Source organism: Ananas comosus, linkage group 3 (genome assembly GCF_001540865.1).
Source record: "Ananas comosus cultivar F153 linkage group 3, ASM154086v1, whole genome shotgun sequence".
NCBI classification, from domain to species: Eukaryota; Viridiplantae; Streptophyta; class Magnoliopsida; order Poales; family Bromeliaceae; genus Ananas; species Ananas comosus.
Window position 1 is genome coordinate 14,234,939 of NC_033623.1, and position 14,838 is coordinate 14,249,776.

The 14,838-nt window shown below is 42.9% G+C and overlaps 3 protein-coding genes across 4 annotated transcripts; all 3 read left to right on the forward strand.

The window, feature by feature from the left end:
• On the forward strand, window positions 1,813–4,791 carry LOC109707642 (CSC1-like protein At4g35870). Its single transcript, XM_020229071.1, has one exon. It carries the CDS (start codon window positions 2,046–2,048, stop codon window positions 4,491–4,493), a length of 2,448 nt encoding a protein of 815 aa, XP_020084660.1. The 5' UTR covers window positions 1,813–2,045; the 3' UTR covers window positions 4,494–4,791.
• On the forward strand, window positions 5,347–10,058 carry LOC109707854 (putative alpha-L-fucosidase 1). The gene is made up of 4 exons (XM_020229379.1): window positions 5,347–5,366; window positions 6,699–7,307; window positions 7,816–8,052; window positions 8,947–10,058. The coding sequence occupies exons 1-4, from the start codon at window positions 5,347–5,349 to the stop codon at window positions 9,719–9,721; spliced, it is 1,641 nt and encodes a 546-aa protein (XP_020084968.1). The 3' UTR covers window positions 9,722–10,058.
• LOC109707640 (lysine-specific histone demethylase 1 homolog 3) lies at window positions 10,436–14,596 on the forward strand. 2 transcript variants are annotated; one of them, XM_020229069.1, is made up of 3 exons: window positions 10,436–12,221; window positions 12,806–13,677; window positions 14,255–14,596. In XM_020229069.1, the coding sequence occupies exons 1-2, from the start codon at window positions 10,475–10,477 to the stop codon at window positions 13,582–13,584; spliced, it is 2,526 nt and encodes an 841-aa protein (XP_020084658.1). In that variant the 5' UTR covers window positions 10,436–10,474; the 3' UTR covers window positions 13,585–13,677; window positions 14,255–14,596. The 2 variants fall into 2 exon arrangements, with proteins under 2 accessions (XP_020084658.1, XP_020084659.1); XM_020229070.1 differs by having other exon boundaries at window positions 14,260–14,596.

The window sequence follows — 14,838 nt, forward strand, 5'->3', positions numbered from 1 at the left end:
CCTAATGCAAGGTCACTTAAATCTGTATATTATGAAACAAATAGTAAATCATATGGTACACTGTATAAGTTTATATGATAAATTTTATAAATAATTAAAATTAAAATTAAAATATATAAAAATGATGATATGGTCGGAAATAAAGTACTGTACTTACTGCGCCACGTGTTGTTTTTCCAAATGTTGTTGCCCAGAGCAATCAGCAAAATATGGGCCTTTTTTTGCATTTAGCAAATTTTTATTTTAAAATTTATCCTGCCAAAATTTAATTTGCAAAAATGATTCTGACTTGCCACATCAGCACCAAGAGGGTAGGGCGGGGGCCGTGTGTTAAATTGAACACGGTAAATCATTTACGGTGTTCAAATACGGTGAATGGTTCACCGTATTTAATACGTATTTTTTATATATTGAAAAGTGAAATAGGAGGTAGGAATGTCAATAGGTATGAATATCCGAAATATTATCTAAATTCAAACCCGAATAAATTATATATATATATACATAATTTATTTTTATTTATTTATACAATATATAAAATATTTAATAATTTTTATTTCTTAGATCTTTATCCAACGGTATAGATTTTTAAAACCCGCTGGGTTCAGTTTCGGATTTCCAGTTTTTGGTCGGATATAGATATGGATATGGATATGAATTTTTAAAATCTGTCGGGTTCGAATCCGGATTTGGATTTTAATTTGATTTTCGGGTTCGGGTTCGGATTTTTGAAAATGAGAAGAAAAGGAATACAAATTCCCTATTCTTCTTTTCAATATACAAAAAAATACGTACTAAATACGATAAACCATTCATCGTGTTTAGACACGGTGAATGATTTATCGTGTTTAACTTAACTACCGCCCCAGCCCCGCCCACGTGGCGCTGACGTGGCGCCTGCGTGACAGGCTAGAGCCATTTTTGCAAATTAAATTTTGACAAAACTATTTTTAAAATAAAAATTTGTCAGGGAACTAAATGCAAAAAAAGCCCGCAAAATATATGTATACATGGCTAAATTACAGAAAATTCTCCTGTTAAAATCCGCTTTTTCACTTCCCCTGTCATTTAAAACCAATATTTTGCCTCCTTGTAAAATAAAAAATGTGCACTTCACCTCCTACCGTTAGGGTTCCGTTATAACATTTTTTTTATGCCAAAAATGCTCTTCCGCCCCTCTTCCCTGTTGATTCGATGGCTTCTGGGACGGCGCTCTCGTCGGCCTCACCCTCCTCCACGAGCTCAACCTCCTCTTCGACCGCCCCCTCAACGCCATCTTCCTCAACTACAACCGCCTCCGCCGCTGCCGCCCCATCCCCGCCAACCTCGACGACTCTCCGGCCTCCATCGTCGTCCTCGCCCACAACAAACTCGGCGACTGCATCCCACTCTCCATCAGCCGCATAGCCGACACCCTCAACGAGAACGTCCTCCTCGACGACGACCTCGCTGCCTGCGTCCCGCCCGGGGTCGGCCTCCTCCGCTGCGAATGAGGAGGATGAGGGAGAAGACGAAAATGGCGAAGGGCAAAAGGGTCATTTTGTCACACCGTACCCCTCGTAAACATTTTTTATTTTACAAGGGGGCAAAGTGTAGGTTTTTAAATGACGAGAGAAAAAGTAAAAAATCGAATTTTGACAGGAATTTTCTGTAATTTAGTCTATATTTTTTTATTTGTTTATTTACATTTTCCGAGGTAGAGTCGGTAAGTAATAAGAGGTTAAATAACTCGGGTTCTTAATTGCTGAGGCGCAAAGCAACTTCGCCTCTCATTGCTTTAATATAAAAAGTCGTCGATCAAATTAATTGTCGCGAAAATTTAATAGGAAAAGAAAAGGAAAATATTTTAAAAAACTTCCACGTCGCACCGTCTCCGGATCCGTGCCGTCTCCCTCACGAAGGTATCGCGACCCGCATCTATTCCCGCATCCAAGCTCCCCTCTTTCGTCTCTTTCTCCTCCTCCTCCTCCTCCTCTGGGTTCGGGTTAGGGTTAGGGTTAGGGTTTTGCTTCCTCGATGAAGGTGATCTCTACGTCCCCTCCTCGATGATCTCCTCCTCTTCCGCCGCCCTCTTGGCACCTTTCGCGACTCCCATGGCCTCCGCCGCGGCGGCTCCTCCCCCCTCGGACGCGGGCGACGACCCTGGCGCCTCGTGGTACGGGAACATCCAGTACCTGCTCAACATCTCCGCCGTGGGCGCCGCGTTCTGCGTCGTCCTCTTCCTCCTCGTGAAGCTCCGCAGCGACCACCGCCGCTTCCCCGGCCCCTCCGCCCTCGCCGCCAAGCTCCTCTCCGTCTACCACGCCACCGCCGCCCAGATCGCCCTCCACTGCGGCGCCGACGCCGCCCAGTTCCTCCTCATCGAGCGCTCCAGCTTCGCCGTCCTCCTCGCCGTCGCCCTCGTTGCCCTCGGCGCTGCGCTCCCCCTCAACCTCTCCGCCGCATCCGGCCCCGTCGCCGACCAGTTCGCCGCCACCACCATCTCCCACGTCCCCAAGGGCTCCCCGCTCCTCTGGATCCACTTCCTCCTCATGGCCGTAGTCGTCGCCATCGCCCACTTCGGCTTCTCCAAGATGGAGGACGACCTCCGGATCACGCGGTTCCGTGACGGCAACGGAAACCCTAGTGACCCCAATTCGAACTCAATCTCCATTTTCACCATGATGATTCAGGGAATTCCCAAGACCCTCGCAGCTGACAAGGCCCCTCTCGAGGAGTATATCCAGCATCGGTACCCCGGGAAGGTGTATCGAGTCATCATTCCCTTCGATCTGTGCTCCTTAGAACATTTTGTTGCAGAATGGACAAAGGTCAAGAATAAAATCTCTTGGCTGGAGGCTCGAATGAACGCCCGAAGCCTATTTGGTGATGATGATGATGAAGATGGTGTGAATAGCAACCAGCAAAGTAATCAAAATATGATTTTTACTAGAATTAAAGAGTTGTGGGCGATGGCTGCTGTCAAATTGGGCTTCACTGATGAAGAGAGGCTAAGGAAATTGCACAATAGAATGTTGATTCTAGAGAGCAAACTGATGGATTACAAGGAAGGTCGTGCGCCCGGTGCGGGAATCGCATTCGTGGTCTTCAAGGATGTCTACACCGCCAACAAGGCCGTGAGGGATTTCAGGTCCGAAAGAAAGAAGAGGCCCATAGGGCAGTTCTTCCCATTGATGGAGCTTCAGCTCGAACGAAGCAGATGGAGGGTGGAGAGGGCCCCGCCGGCTTCTGACATCTACTGGAACCACCTTGGTTTGAACAAGGTCTCATTGCAATTACGGCGAGTTGCTGTGAACACTTGCCTTGTTCTGATGCTTCTGTTCTGTAGCTCACCTCTGGCCATTATAAGCGGGATGCAGAGTGCGGGGAGAATTATTAATGCGGAGGCTATGGATAATGCTCAATCTTGGCTAGCCTGGCTAGAGAGCTCCAGCTGGTTTTGGACGGTGATTCTCCAGTTCCTCCCCAATGTTCTTATTTTCGTGAGCATGTACATTATCATCCCTTCGGCGCTTTCTTATCTTTCCAAGTTTGAGTGCCATCTCACTGTTTCGGGGGAGCAGAGAGCTGCATTGCTAAAGATGGTCTGCTTCTTTTTGGTAAATCTCATATTGTTGCGTGCCTTGGTGGAGTCTTCTCTAGAAAGTGCAATTCTTCGCATGGGGCGGTGTTATTTAGATGGCGAAGATTGCAGAAGGATCGAACAGTATATGAGCCCATCATTTTTATCCAGGTCTTGCTTATCATCTCTTGCATTCTTGATTACATGCACCTTCTTGGGGATCTCTTTTGACTTACTGGCTCCGGTCCCTTGGATAAAGAATATGTTGAAGAAATTTCGGAAAAATGACATGCTCCAGTTAGTTCCAGAACAAAATGAGGATTACACATTAGAGCATAACAACGAAGAAAATAATCTAAGAGCCCCTTTGATGTCTGAGAGACAAGACAGTTCGGTTTTGAATGATATTGAAGGACACAGTCTTTCAGTATACCCAATAAACAGGAGTTTCCACATGCCAAAACAGAAGTTTGACTTTGCACAGTACTATGCGTTTAACCTCACAATATTCGCACTCACCATGATCTACTCCTTGTTCGCTCCGCTAGTGGTTCCTGTTGGTGCCATATACTTTGGCTACCGATATGTAGTGGACAAGTATAACTTCTTGTTTGTCTACCGAGTTCGAGGATTTCCTGCTGGTAATGATGGAAAGCTGATGGATAGGGTGCTATGCATCATGCATTTCTGTATAATCTTGTTTCTTCTGTCTATGTTACTATTTTTCTCTGTCCAGGGTGACTCTATGAAGCTTCAAGCTATTTTTACTCTTGGCTTGCTAGTTTTCTATAAGGTGCTCCCTTCAAGAAGTGATGGGTTCCAGCCATCTCTCTTGGAGGGTATGCAGTCTGTTGATAGCTTTGTAGATGGGCCTACGGATTATGAGGTTTTCTCCCAACCTCAATTTGATTGGGATATATATCAATCTTGAAGCAAAATTAAGTCGAGTCGTTTTAGTGTATTCTCAAAATTGTTCCCTGTGATGGTTAACATTTATTTATGTAGCACTAGCATTCCTTTGTATAGTCATACTTGCCATTTCTTAGCTTTCTTTTCGGGGTACTGTAATTTGGGTAGGTTTATGATGTTTGTCTATTAAGTTACACTCAAATTCTTGCCTGAACTTGCGTGATAGGTGGAGAATGTACAGTTTTATCGAACATTGTTTCAAAACTTAAGCATTGGAATCTTTGCATTCCTTTTTAGTGCCATGATTTGTTTATTTGTTAGTCACCGTTGGCTTTTGTTCAGTTGAAAACCTGTAGTCTGATTGCAGGCCAGGGCTAATGCCTTGCAAGAAGTATCTATCAAAGTTTCATGTGCATTTGCACTACAGTAATCTAGTGTGTAAATATTTTTGCTAATACAGATGGTTAGTCTTGATCATTATCCTAGTTCACAATGTGCAAATGGTATTTTCGGTTGATTATGTAACTTTTCCCTTACAGAGATGTTATGATCAGCATTTTTGCTTTGGTTGAAAAGTAGTAATGACTTTCCTATTTTCTCTTGGTCGCTTACCATAGTGTTACTAAAGTTGTGTGGGCATTGCATTGTCTTGCAAGTCCTTCCTGCTTGTAGGCTTGTAGCCTCTTCAGGAGAGTCCCTTAGGCAGTCAGATATTATGAGTCCATCAAACTCACTCCTGAACCTCTTCGACATTCATGCAATGATGAGGTACTGCAGAAGAAAACAGTGAAACCTAATTCGATTGATTGTAATATACTATTTAGCATGTTTGTGAACTGTATAATGAAGCTTTGAATATGTAGTTCTTTGCAGCCATGAGCTGTTATAATGAGAGGTACTGCTGTGGCACTTCCAAGATCCTCAACTTGCTCTAAGGTAATATTGACTCCTTGTAAAGATTCAGTAGCATTAAGCTGTACCATTATAGTGTTGTAATTTGTCATTATCTGAAAGTATCTTGTGGGAATTGGTTGTCTTATTGGTTCTCTTATTCCCTCTTCATAAGGCAACTTTCTTCAATGAAGTTTCTAATCAGTGGATTGCTAGTTGGTAGGAACTAGAGACTTTGTCCATCAACCACAATACTTTATGTGAAAAAGGTTTTGTCGATTTCTCCGCCATGCATAGCATTTGAATAACACCATTTAAATGAACTTTTGTTTGCAATATATTAATCTTGTACGGTGAATCAGCTAACTTATTCTAAACATTTAAATACCTTCTCCTCTAACTTGTTGTGCTTTGTTAGACAGGTTTGGAAGGAGGATTATTCCTGAAACTCTGGAAGTATCATTGCTCAGTGCTCTCTGCTTTACCTTTCACTTTATCATATTTGGCAAATTTTTTTTACTGTTTATAAATAATATTTTTTTTACTAAATTATTTTAAATAATGTTAAATTTTGAATTTAACTTTTAAATCTGAAAAAAATATAAAATTTAATATTTTAATTTAAAATATAAATATGAATTTTAAATTTTAAATTTTAATTTGTAGTTTAAAATTTAAAATTTAAAATTTTGGTTTAGGGATAGATTTGAAATTTGAAATTAAAATTTAAAATTTAATATTCAAAATTTTAAATTAAAATTTTAAAGGTAATGTATTGAAAGAGTTTCGAGGGTTTGAGGGTAAACTTGCAATTTTATACAACATGCAATATAACTTGTCATCTATAATATGAGATATCCATCCTCTACTAGATAATATTTTTTAAGTAATTCTATATTATTTATAATATTACATTATCAATCAGATTCCAGACCGAATGAGCAAAACTATATTTCACATAATTGCTTCCAATGTTGGTTAGTTTTATTATTATTCTGTAAACTGCCATATCCCACAAACAAACTCAGTTCCGTGGGTAATTTCTCCATTTAGATTGCGACAATGCTATTGCTATGTATTCCAAAAGCAGAAAGAATGATTGGGCTTTTCCTCTGTACTAAACAAAAATCTCTCTAGAAAAAAGAAAGAAAAATTAAACGTTTTTTACAGTTTTGTAACCGAACATAACGATACTTTACAATCACGTGATAAGAAGTACTTAAGTAATTAAGTTCAAAGCAACCTGAGAGGAACTCTAACTACCTCGTTAGCGTGACTTTTAAAGTCACCTCTCTNACTTTACAATCACGTGATAAGAAGTACTTAAGTAATTAAGTTCAAAGCAACCTGAGAGGAACTCTAACTACCTCGTTAGCGTGACTTTTAAAGTCGCCTCTCCTCCACTCGTCGTCGTCGTCTTCTTCTTCCTCTTCACACTCCTCGTCCTCCCCCCACCCTCCTACGCTTCGTTCTCTGTTCTCCCTCCCACTCCCCCTCTCCCTCTCCCTCCTCTCCCCTCGGCGTCGCAGCTCTCATGGCAATTGGGGGAGATGGCCCTCTTCCTCCACTTCGGGCCCAACACCTTCACTGACTCCGAGTGGGGCAGCGGCCGCGCCGACCCCTCCGTGTTCGCCCCCGAGGCCCTCGACGCGCGCCAGTGGGCCCGCGCCGCCGCCGCTGCCGGGTTCGCCCGCGTCATCCTCACCGCCAAGCACCACGACGGCTTCTGCCTCTGGCCCTCCGCCTACACCGACTACTCCGTCCGCTCCAGCCCCTGGAGGGGCGGCGACGGCGACGTCGTCGCCGAGCTCGCCGCCGCCGCTGCCGAGGTCGGGATCGGGCTCGGGCTCTACCTCTCGCCATGGGACCGCCACGATCCCTCCTACGGCAAGACGGTCCAATACAATGAGTATTACTTGGGGCAGATGACCGAATTGCTCACTCGGTATAGCCGCTCTTAGTTTCTAGGGTCTTCATTTCTAGGGTGTTGGAATTCACCTAGGATTTTGCTCAATTTGAGATCTAAGGTCGCAATAAGATGCAATCTTCGGATCGTTTTCATGAACAAAATCATGCCTTTTAACTAAATAAGCCATGTTGCCTAGGTGTTTCCTATCGGATCGATCTTTTACTTAACATGGTATAAGAATCGGTCCTAATCCCTTCCCATTCTGTGAGGGCATGAGTTCAATCTCCACTGCAACTCACCTCACCTGTCGTCCATGTGTCTCTCATACTCTTATGCATGTAAAGGAGGGGTGTTAAGACGGTTCCGAGTCTTTTTCTATCAGATTAATCATCAGCTCTGAAATGCATGGTTTGGATTGAGGGTTATAGTATTCTAGAATTGAAGAAAGAGTGGTTTGGATTGAGGGTTATAGTATTCTAGAATTGAAGAAAGAGTTACTTGCTATCGAATTGTTCGTCATGAATTTTAACGTGTCTTGGGACAGGTATGGGAATGTTCAGGAGGTATTTTTGGATGGTGCGAAGGGTGAGGGCGAGAAGGATATGGACTACCTGTTCGAATGCTGGTTCGAGGTCATTCATCAGCTGCAGCCCGGGGCTGTCATTTTCTCTGATGCTGGGCCGGACAGTAGATGGGTTGGAGATGAGGCGGGAGTAGCCGGTTCCACTTGCTGGTCTCTTTTCAATAAGAGTTCTGTCACTATTGGCCACAATGATTATCAGTGAGTGCTTCCTTGGCATTGGCCTCATTTGACTCTCTTTATGCAGTAATTTTGCATCTCAATCTGTAGAAGTTTTGCAGTGGACCTGCAGAACATGAACAGAATTCATGGTTACCGTACGACTTAATAGCAAAGAAGTTCTGGTTGTGTTAAATCTCGTGTGTGTTTTGGATGCTAAAACTTGAAGTAATATCAATTCCAACAAGACTGTTATACTGGCCATACTTTGGTGGTCTCTTGTTAAGTAATTTAAGAGACATACAAACCCACACGCATCAGGTAACTGTTTCTTGAATTGCAGAAACTCTTTTATCAGGATTGAGTGTGGCAAACAGTGCACAATTTTGCAGCAAAATTACTGTTTGCGAACCATGGAAGATCCTTTTTAATGTTGCTTCTCCTACTTCCGACACAACATGTGAGTTCAGCAATGGCAACGTCTGCTGCGCTCACCTACTCTTCCTGATTATATGAACATAATCCCAAATATTAAGGTCTTCCAACTCTTGTGTCCAATACCTAGTGTGATAACAATTTTATGGAAACATTTCCCTATCAGTAGCTAGTTATCAGAGGAAGTTCATTCCCTTTTGTCAATTATGAGCACCCTGTGGGTGAATTTTTCCCATTCGCAGGTGACATAAGACAGTATCCTCTTTGCCTATCTATTTGTATGTTTATTTACAAGTGCCTTTAAAATTTTCTTTAGCTAGATCACGGCAAAATTTCTACACTGAAATTACTCTCTAATGCAAGAATGTATCCAGAACAGATGATACCGTATGTTTATGTTTTCTTATCTTGTATTACATAAATCAGCATGCTACCATAATTCTATCATGTAATCATATGATAAATAGATCCAGTAATCTCCTTTTCAACTGTACACAACAGATATTCTCATTCAGGAGATCCTCATGGACGCGACTGGGTCCCTGCCGAGTGCGATGTATCCATCAGACCTGGTTGGTTCTGGCACGCATCAGAACATCCAAAGTCCGCACAAACCCTTCTCGACATTTACTATAACTCGGTCGGTCGGAACTGTCTCCTAACACTAAATGTCCCTCCCAACTCATCAGGCCTCATATCTGATGAAGATCTCCAAGTGCTTCAGGAATTCACCACAATTAGAAACGCCATATTCTCTCAAAACTTTGCTAAAAACGCCACTGTTACTGCAAGCAGCGTACGTGGAGGACATGGCGGTCTTCGTTTTGATCCCTCGAATGTACTCCAAGAAGGTATTCATTCTTACTGGGCCCCGGATGAATCGCAGTCCGAATGGGTGTTATACCTCAACTTAAGCCAGTCTACATCGTTTAATGTGCTGCAAATCCAAGAGCCGATTCACATGGGCCAGCGTGTGATTGAGTTTCACATGGATGTTTTGATCGACGGAGTGTGGGAAACTGTAGTCAATGGCACGACCATCGGATATAAGAGGCTGCTGCAGTTTCAAATGGTAGAAACCCAATACTTGAGGCTATTTATTGACAACTCGCGTGCTGATCCGTTGATTTCCTTTATTGGCATATTTGTGGATCCCTTTTCAGTCACAGTAAAATTAAAAGATGCTCCAAAAGCATCTGCCGCTAACAGCAGCAGCCAAGCTATAATGGTAACAAAACAGGATTATTCCGGCAATGTGAGTATCGCAACAATCTAGTATTGGGGTATCCTGTTCTTCACTTCAGTGATGTCCTGAGCTGTGCCAGTTATAATCTTGATGCAGGCAATGGAAACAGCTTCCTTTGAAAGCCCTGGGGTCTCACTTTTTTAACTTTGGCTTACACAATTTAATCCATTTGCCATTTTCTTATATTTTCTGTATATATATTTTGTCAAAGTTTATAATCTTAGCTATTGTGTTTATCCTGCAAATTTGTGAAGCTCCATCATTTGTGGAAACTATTTCCTCTGCTTTGTTTTTTCCTCCTGTATGTTAAATATTCATGTGCGTTACTGTCGAATGACGCAAAAATAATTCACAGCTCTTCTCTCTCTCTCTATTTCTCTCTACATTCGGTTGCTTTGTTGATTTTATTTTAGCCCAAATGATACTAATTTTACGGTTTTGTTTCTTTGGCTTTTTAACAAAAAGTAGTTAGCTCACTGGATTACAATTTGCTGCTTGTATTATTAGATGAACGTGACATGTGAATTAACGAAAGATTAAGGTATTTTTACAGGCAATCTTCATCACAGTGCATTAAAGAATAAATAAATAAAAAAATTATATTTATATAGTTTCTTTCTAACTTTGACTGTTTAAGTAGTAACTTAATATCATATGCGTTTCGGCGTAATACTAAAATAAAATAGAATAATAAGTGAAACTGAATTAATTGAACTCTAATTACCTTTAAAATTTTCTCTATTCTTTTAATTTACACAACCACACGACGAGGTGAGAGAAAGTATGGCGGATCAAACCCCACAATTCCCTCCTCTCTCCACTCCGTACGCTCCTCCTCCATTCTCCTTCCCCCACCTCTCTCCTCCCCTTCCCCAACCCATCCCTAGCCCTAACCCTAACCCTAACCCTAACCCTAATTCCACCTTCCACCTCCAAATCCCCTTCCAAGGCAAGCGCAAGCGCACCGGGTTCCGCCGCAAAGCCTCCCACCCATCCACCTCCGAGGTTACTCCTCCTCTTCCTCCTCCAACTCCTCCTCCTCCTCCTCCTCCTTCGCTCCCCTTCTATCCCCCACCCAGCGGCCCCAACCCCATCAAGAACCCACTCGAAAACCCTAGCCTCGACCTCTCCGAGGAGATCATCGTCATCAACAAGGAGCCCACCGCCGAGGCCCTCACCGCGCTCACCGCCGGGTTCCCCGCCGACTCCCTCACCGAGGAGGAGATCGAGGCCGGGGTCGTCTCCTCGGTCGGCGGCATCGAGCAGGTGAACTACATCCTCATCCGGAACCACATCCTCTCCCGATGGAGGGAGAACGTGAACAATTGGGTCACCAAAGAGAGCTTCACCTCCGTGATCCCGCCGCACTGCGAAACCCTCTTGAATTCGGCGTACAATTACTTGGTCTCTCACGGGTTCGTCAACTTCGGAGTCGCCCCGTCGATCAAGGAGAAGATTCCCGCAGAACCCTCAAAACCCAATGTGGTTGTCATCGGGGCTGGATTAGCCGGTTTAGCTGCCGCGAGGCAGTTGATGCTTTTCGGGTTCAAAGTTGTCGTCTTGGAGGGTCGGAAGAGGTGCGGGGGCAGAGTGTACACGAAGAGAATGGAGGGGGCAAATAAATCTGCGGCCGCGGATTTGGGCGGTAGTGTATTGACCGGCACGCATGGAAACCCTCTGGGAATCATAGGCAAACAGTTGGGTTTGTCTCTCTACAAGGTGAGAGACAAGTGCCCACTTTATAGGCCGGACGGTAATCCCGTTGATCCAGATATGGACGGTAAAGTGGAGAACGCATTCAACAAGCTTCTTGATAAAGCGAGCCGGCTGAGGCAGTGCATGGGAGAGGTTGCTATGGATGTCTCCCTTGGCGCTGCTTTGGAGACCTTCAGGCATGTTTACGGTGATGCTGTTACTGATGACGAGGTGAACTTGTTCAATTGGCACTTGGCAAATTTAGAGTATGCTAATGCCGGGCTTTTATCAAAGCTCTCGTTGGCGTTTTGGGATCAAGATGATCCATTTGATATGGGTGGCGATCACTGTTTCTTGCCCGGAGGCAATGGGCGGTTGGTTCAGGCTCTATCCGAGGGCGTTTCAATTATTTACGAAAAGACCGTGCACACGATTCGGTATGGTGTGGATGGCGTGCAGGTTATTGCAGGCGGGCAGGTTTATGAGGGGGACATGGCCTTGTGCACGGTTCCGCTCGGCGTTCTCAAGAATGGGAGTATAAAGTTTGTGCCTGAGCTGCCTCAGAGAAAGCTCGATGGGATTAAGAGGTTAGGGTTTGGGTTGTTGAACAAGGTCGCAATGTTGTTTCCGTATGTCTTCTGGAGCACAGATCTTGATACATTCGGGCATTTGTCTGATGATCCAAGCAAAAGAGGGGAGTTTTTCCTGTTCTATAGTTATGCAACGGTGGCCGGTGGGCCGTTGTTAATAGCATTGGTTGCAGGGGAAGCAGCACATAAGTTTGAAAGCATGCCTCCGACTGATGCTGTGACCCTAGTTCTTCAAATTCTAAGGGGTGAGTTTATTTCTTATTACTTTTGCTCATCAGTTTTGCTAGTTCTTTTTAGCGATGATTAAATGTTTAGATAGGTAGATAATTCTTCTAGCATCATATTATGCATTCTGTTGTTTTCTTAAATTACCAATATCTTGGTTTTATTCCCTATTTGTCAGTTCCGCAATTCTTGGTAACTAATAAATAAAATTGTGAATCATCACTACTAAATTTTTTTTAAACTCTGTTAGATACTTTTGTAAAACATCACAACTTGTGTTTTTAAACTCCAAACGATACTTTTGTTGGGTATGTTTTTTGACAGATACTGATAGTCATCAGGAAATTTACACGCACATAACATTAATGATGATATCTAAAGGTTCATTTAACTTGTCTGTCTCAGCTTGCAAAAAATTGGATTGCCCACCTGTTTGGGCATAAAATTCATCAAGTTTGCTAATGGCCAAATTGGTGGATCTTCCCTTCATGATAAAATCTACCATCTGGATTTGAACTTTTTAAGTGTTCTTATATCAGATCTACAAACCTTTGTTATTCTTTCACATTTCAGATTCAATCTAATCTCAGACTTTCGCTAATAGGAATTTATGAACCACAAGGAATTGAAGTTCCTGACCCTCTCCAAAGTGTTTGCACTAGATGGGGAACTGATTCATTCAGCTTAGGCTCATATTCTCATGTCGCTGTGGGAGCATCTGGCGATGACTATGATATCTTAGCAGAAAGTGTCGGAGATGGGCGGCTTTTCTTTGCCGGTGAGGCCACCACAAGGCGCTATCCTGCAACAATGCATGGTGCTTTCATTAGTGGCCTAAGAGAAGCCGCTAACATAGCTCATCATGCTAATGCTCGAGCTTTGCAAATAAAAGTGGAAAGAAGCCCCTCAACGAACACTCAGGCTTGTGCTTCTCTACTAGCAGATTTATTTAGAGAACCTGACTTGGAATTCGGAAGCTTTTCTGTCATTTTTGGCCAAAAGACCTCTGATCCCAAATCTGCGGCGATCCTTAGGGTGGCATTAGGTGGAACGCGAAAGAAAAGTAGCAGCGACGGGGTGAAGACGGATCGACAGCGCTCAAATAAGCTACTGTTTCAGCAACTCCAATCGCATTATAATCAGCAACAACAGCTTCATGTGTATACCCTGCTCACTCGGCAACAAGCTTTGGAGTTGAGAGAAGTGAGAGGAGGAGATGAGATGAGGTTGTATTACTTGTGTGAAAAGTTGGGTGTGAAGTTGGTGGGTAGAAAAGGCTTGGGACCAGCAGCCGATTCTGTTATTGCTTCCATTAAGGCAGAGAGAGGCAACCGAAGGGCGAGTTCTAATTCCACAGATCGAATGGTTGATACAAAGCCATGAATGTGTCTGTTAGCTTTGGTCATGAATGAAGCATAATCATCATCAGCTGGAGGGTGTCCTTTTACGGCACTCTGTAAAGTTTCAAGCTTCATGGTAAAGTTATTAGCTGCTTTACTTCTTTGGCTATGAATTACAGTTTTCTAGTCGCATGTTTCACGTAGTACAGTGAGGGCTTATGTTGACTTCACTTATCAAAGAATGCCTAAAAAAGGTCTTCGGCATTTGGTTCGTAATTTTGATCGGTTTCTCAGTTGACGTGCATACGTACATTAGGTGCTTAATATAAGGCATTATTAGTGTTTCAGAGTACAGATGCTGGTATGCTTCGAGTACGCCAACCAAGCAGCATTTTTCAGTAGGAAAATGCCCCAAAACATTCTGTTTTTGCTTGGAACTTGATTGACATTCTCACCCAAAGTCAATTGTGCTTCGAGTACGCCAACCAAGCAGCATTTTTCAGTAGGAAAATGCCCCAAAACATTCTGTTTTTGCTTGGAACTTGATTGACATTCTCACCCAAAGTCAATTGTACACATGCGCTAATCTGTAAGGAAATACTCATTCTTTGGATTGATATGCTACAAATAGATGCATTTCAGCTTTTCGAATAACTAGAATGATCTTATGTTAGCTAAGTTTTGCTGCTAATCAACACATTATTGCTGGGCAGGGTAGGATGGTGCATGTTGGCAACAAAGTCCTGAGATCTATCCAAGCAAGATTGATTTATATCAGATCATGGCATATAGTGCTATCATGTTAGCGATATGCCTCTCATGGTTTTGCTTCAAAGGCATCATATAAAGTTCAATGTTGGTAGCGCGATGGAGCTTACCGCGAAACTTTTTGTTATTATTTTATTATTTTTCCCAGAACGTAACATTTTACTTGTGGAACTTAACAGTTTACTTGCGGAACTTTGTCACATAGTGTATTTTTGTTCATAGGAGATTATTTTTTCCACTGAAGTGGGAGATGATTTTTATTGATTTGGCAATTATTCAGCAGTATACTTTGTTGTGCCTCGCAAACATAAGCTCTCTCAAGAAATCAAGGTCTTCTTTTCTATAGAGAATGCATGCGCCAACGTTCTAATTTTTCTAGCGTGAACTTCTCAGATTTTGAATTTCAATTAAAGTCTGAAAAAAGATTTATTCTTTTCCCCCTTTTGGAATCTAATGCCCCTCGCAGAATGGTGTTTTAAACTTAACGCCGTATTAATGATACTACAATCAGAGAGAGAGAGAGAGAGAG

Bases quoted from the DNA above. Each gene is read 5' to 3' on its own strand.
- LOC109707642 (XM_020229071.1), top strand. From the start codon at position 2,046: ATGATCTCCTCCTCTTCCGCCGCCCTCTTGGCACCTTTCGCGACTCCC.
- LOC109707854 (XM_020229379.1), top strand. From the start codon at position 5,347: ATGAGCTGTTATAATGAGAG. The intron at 5,367-6,698 runs GTACTGCTGTGG...TAAGTAATTAAG, and splicing joins ATGAGCTGTTATAATGAGAG to TTCAAAGCAACCTGAGAGGA. The intron at 7,308-7,815 runs GTATAGCCGCTC...GTCTTGGGACAG, and splicing joins ATGACCGAATTGCTCACTCG to GTATGGGAATGTTCAGGAGG.
- LOC109707640 (XM_020229069.1), top strand. From the start codon at position 10,475: ATGGCGGATCAAACCCCACAATTCCCTCCTCTCTCCACTCCGTACGCT. The intron at 12,222-12,805 runs GTGAGTTTATTT...TTTCGCTAATAG, and splicing joins AGTTCTTCAAATTCTAAGGG to GAATTTATGAACCACAAGGA.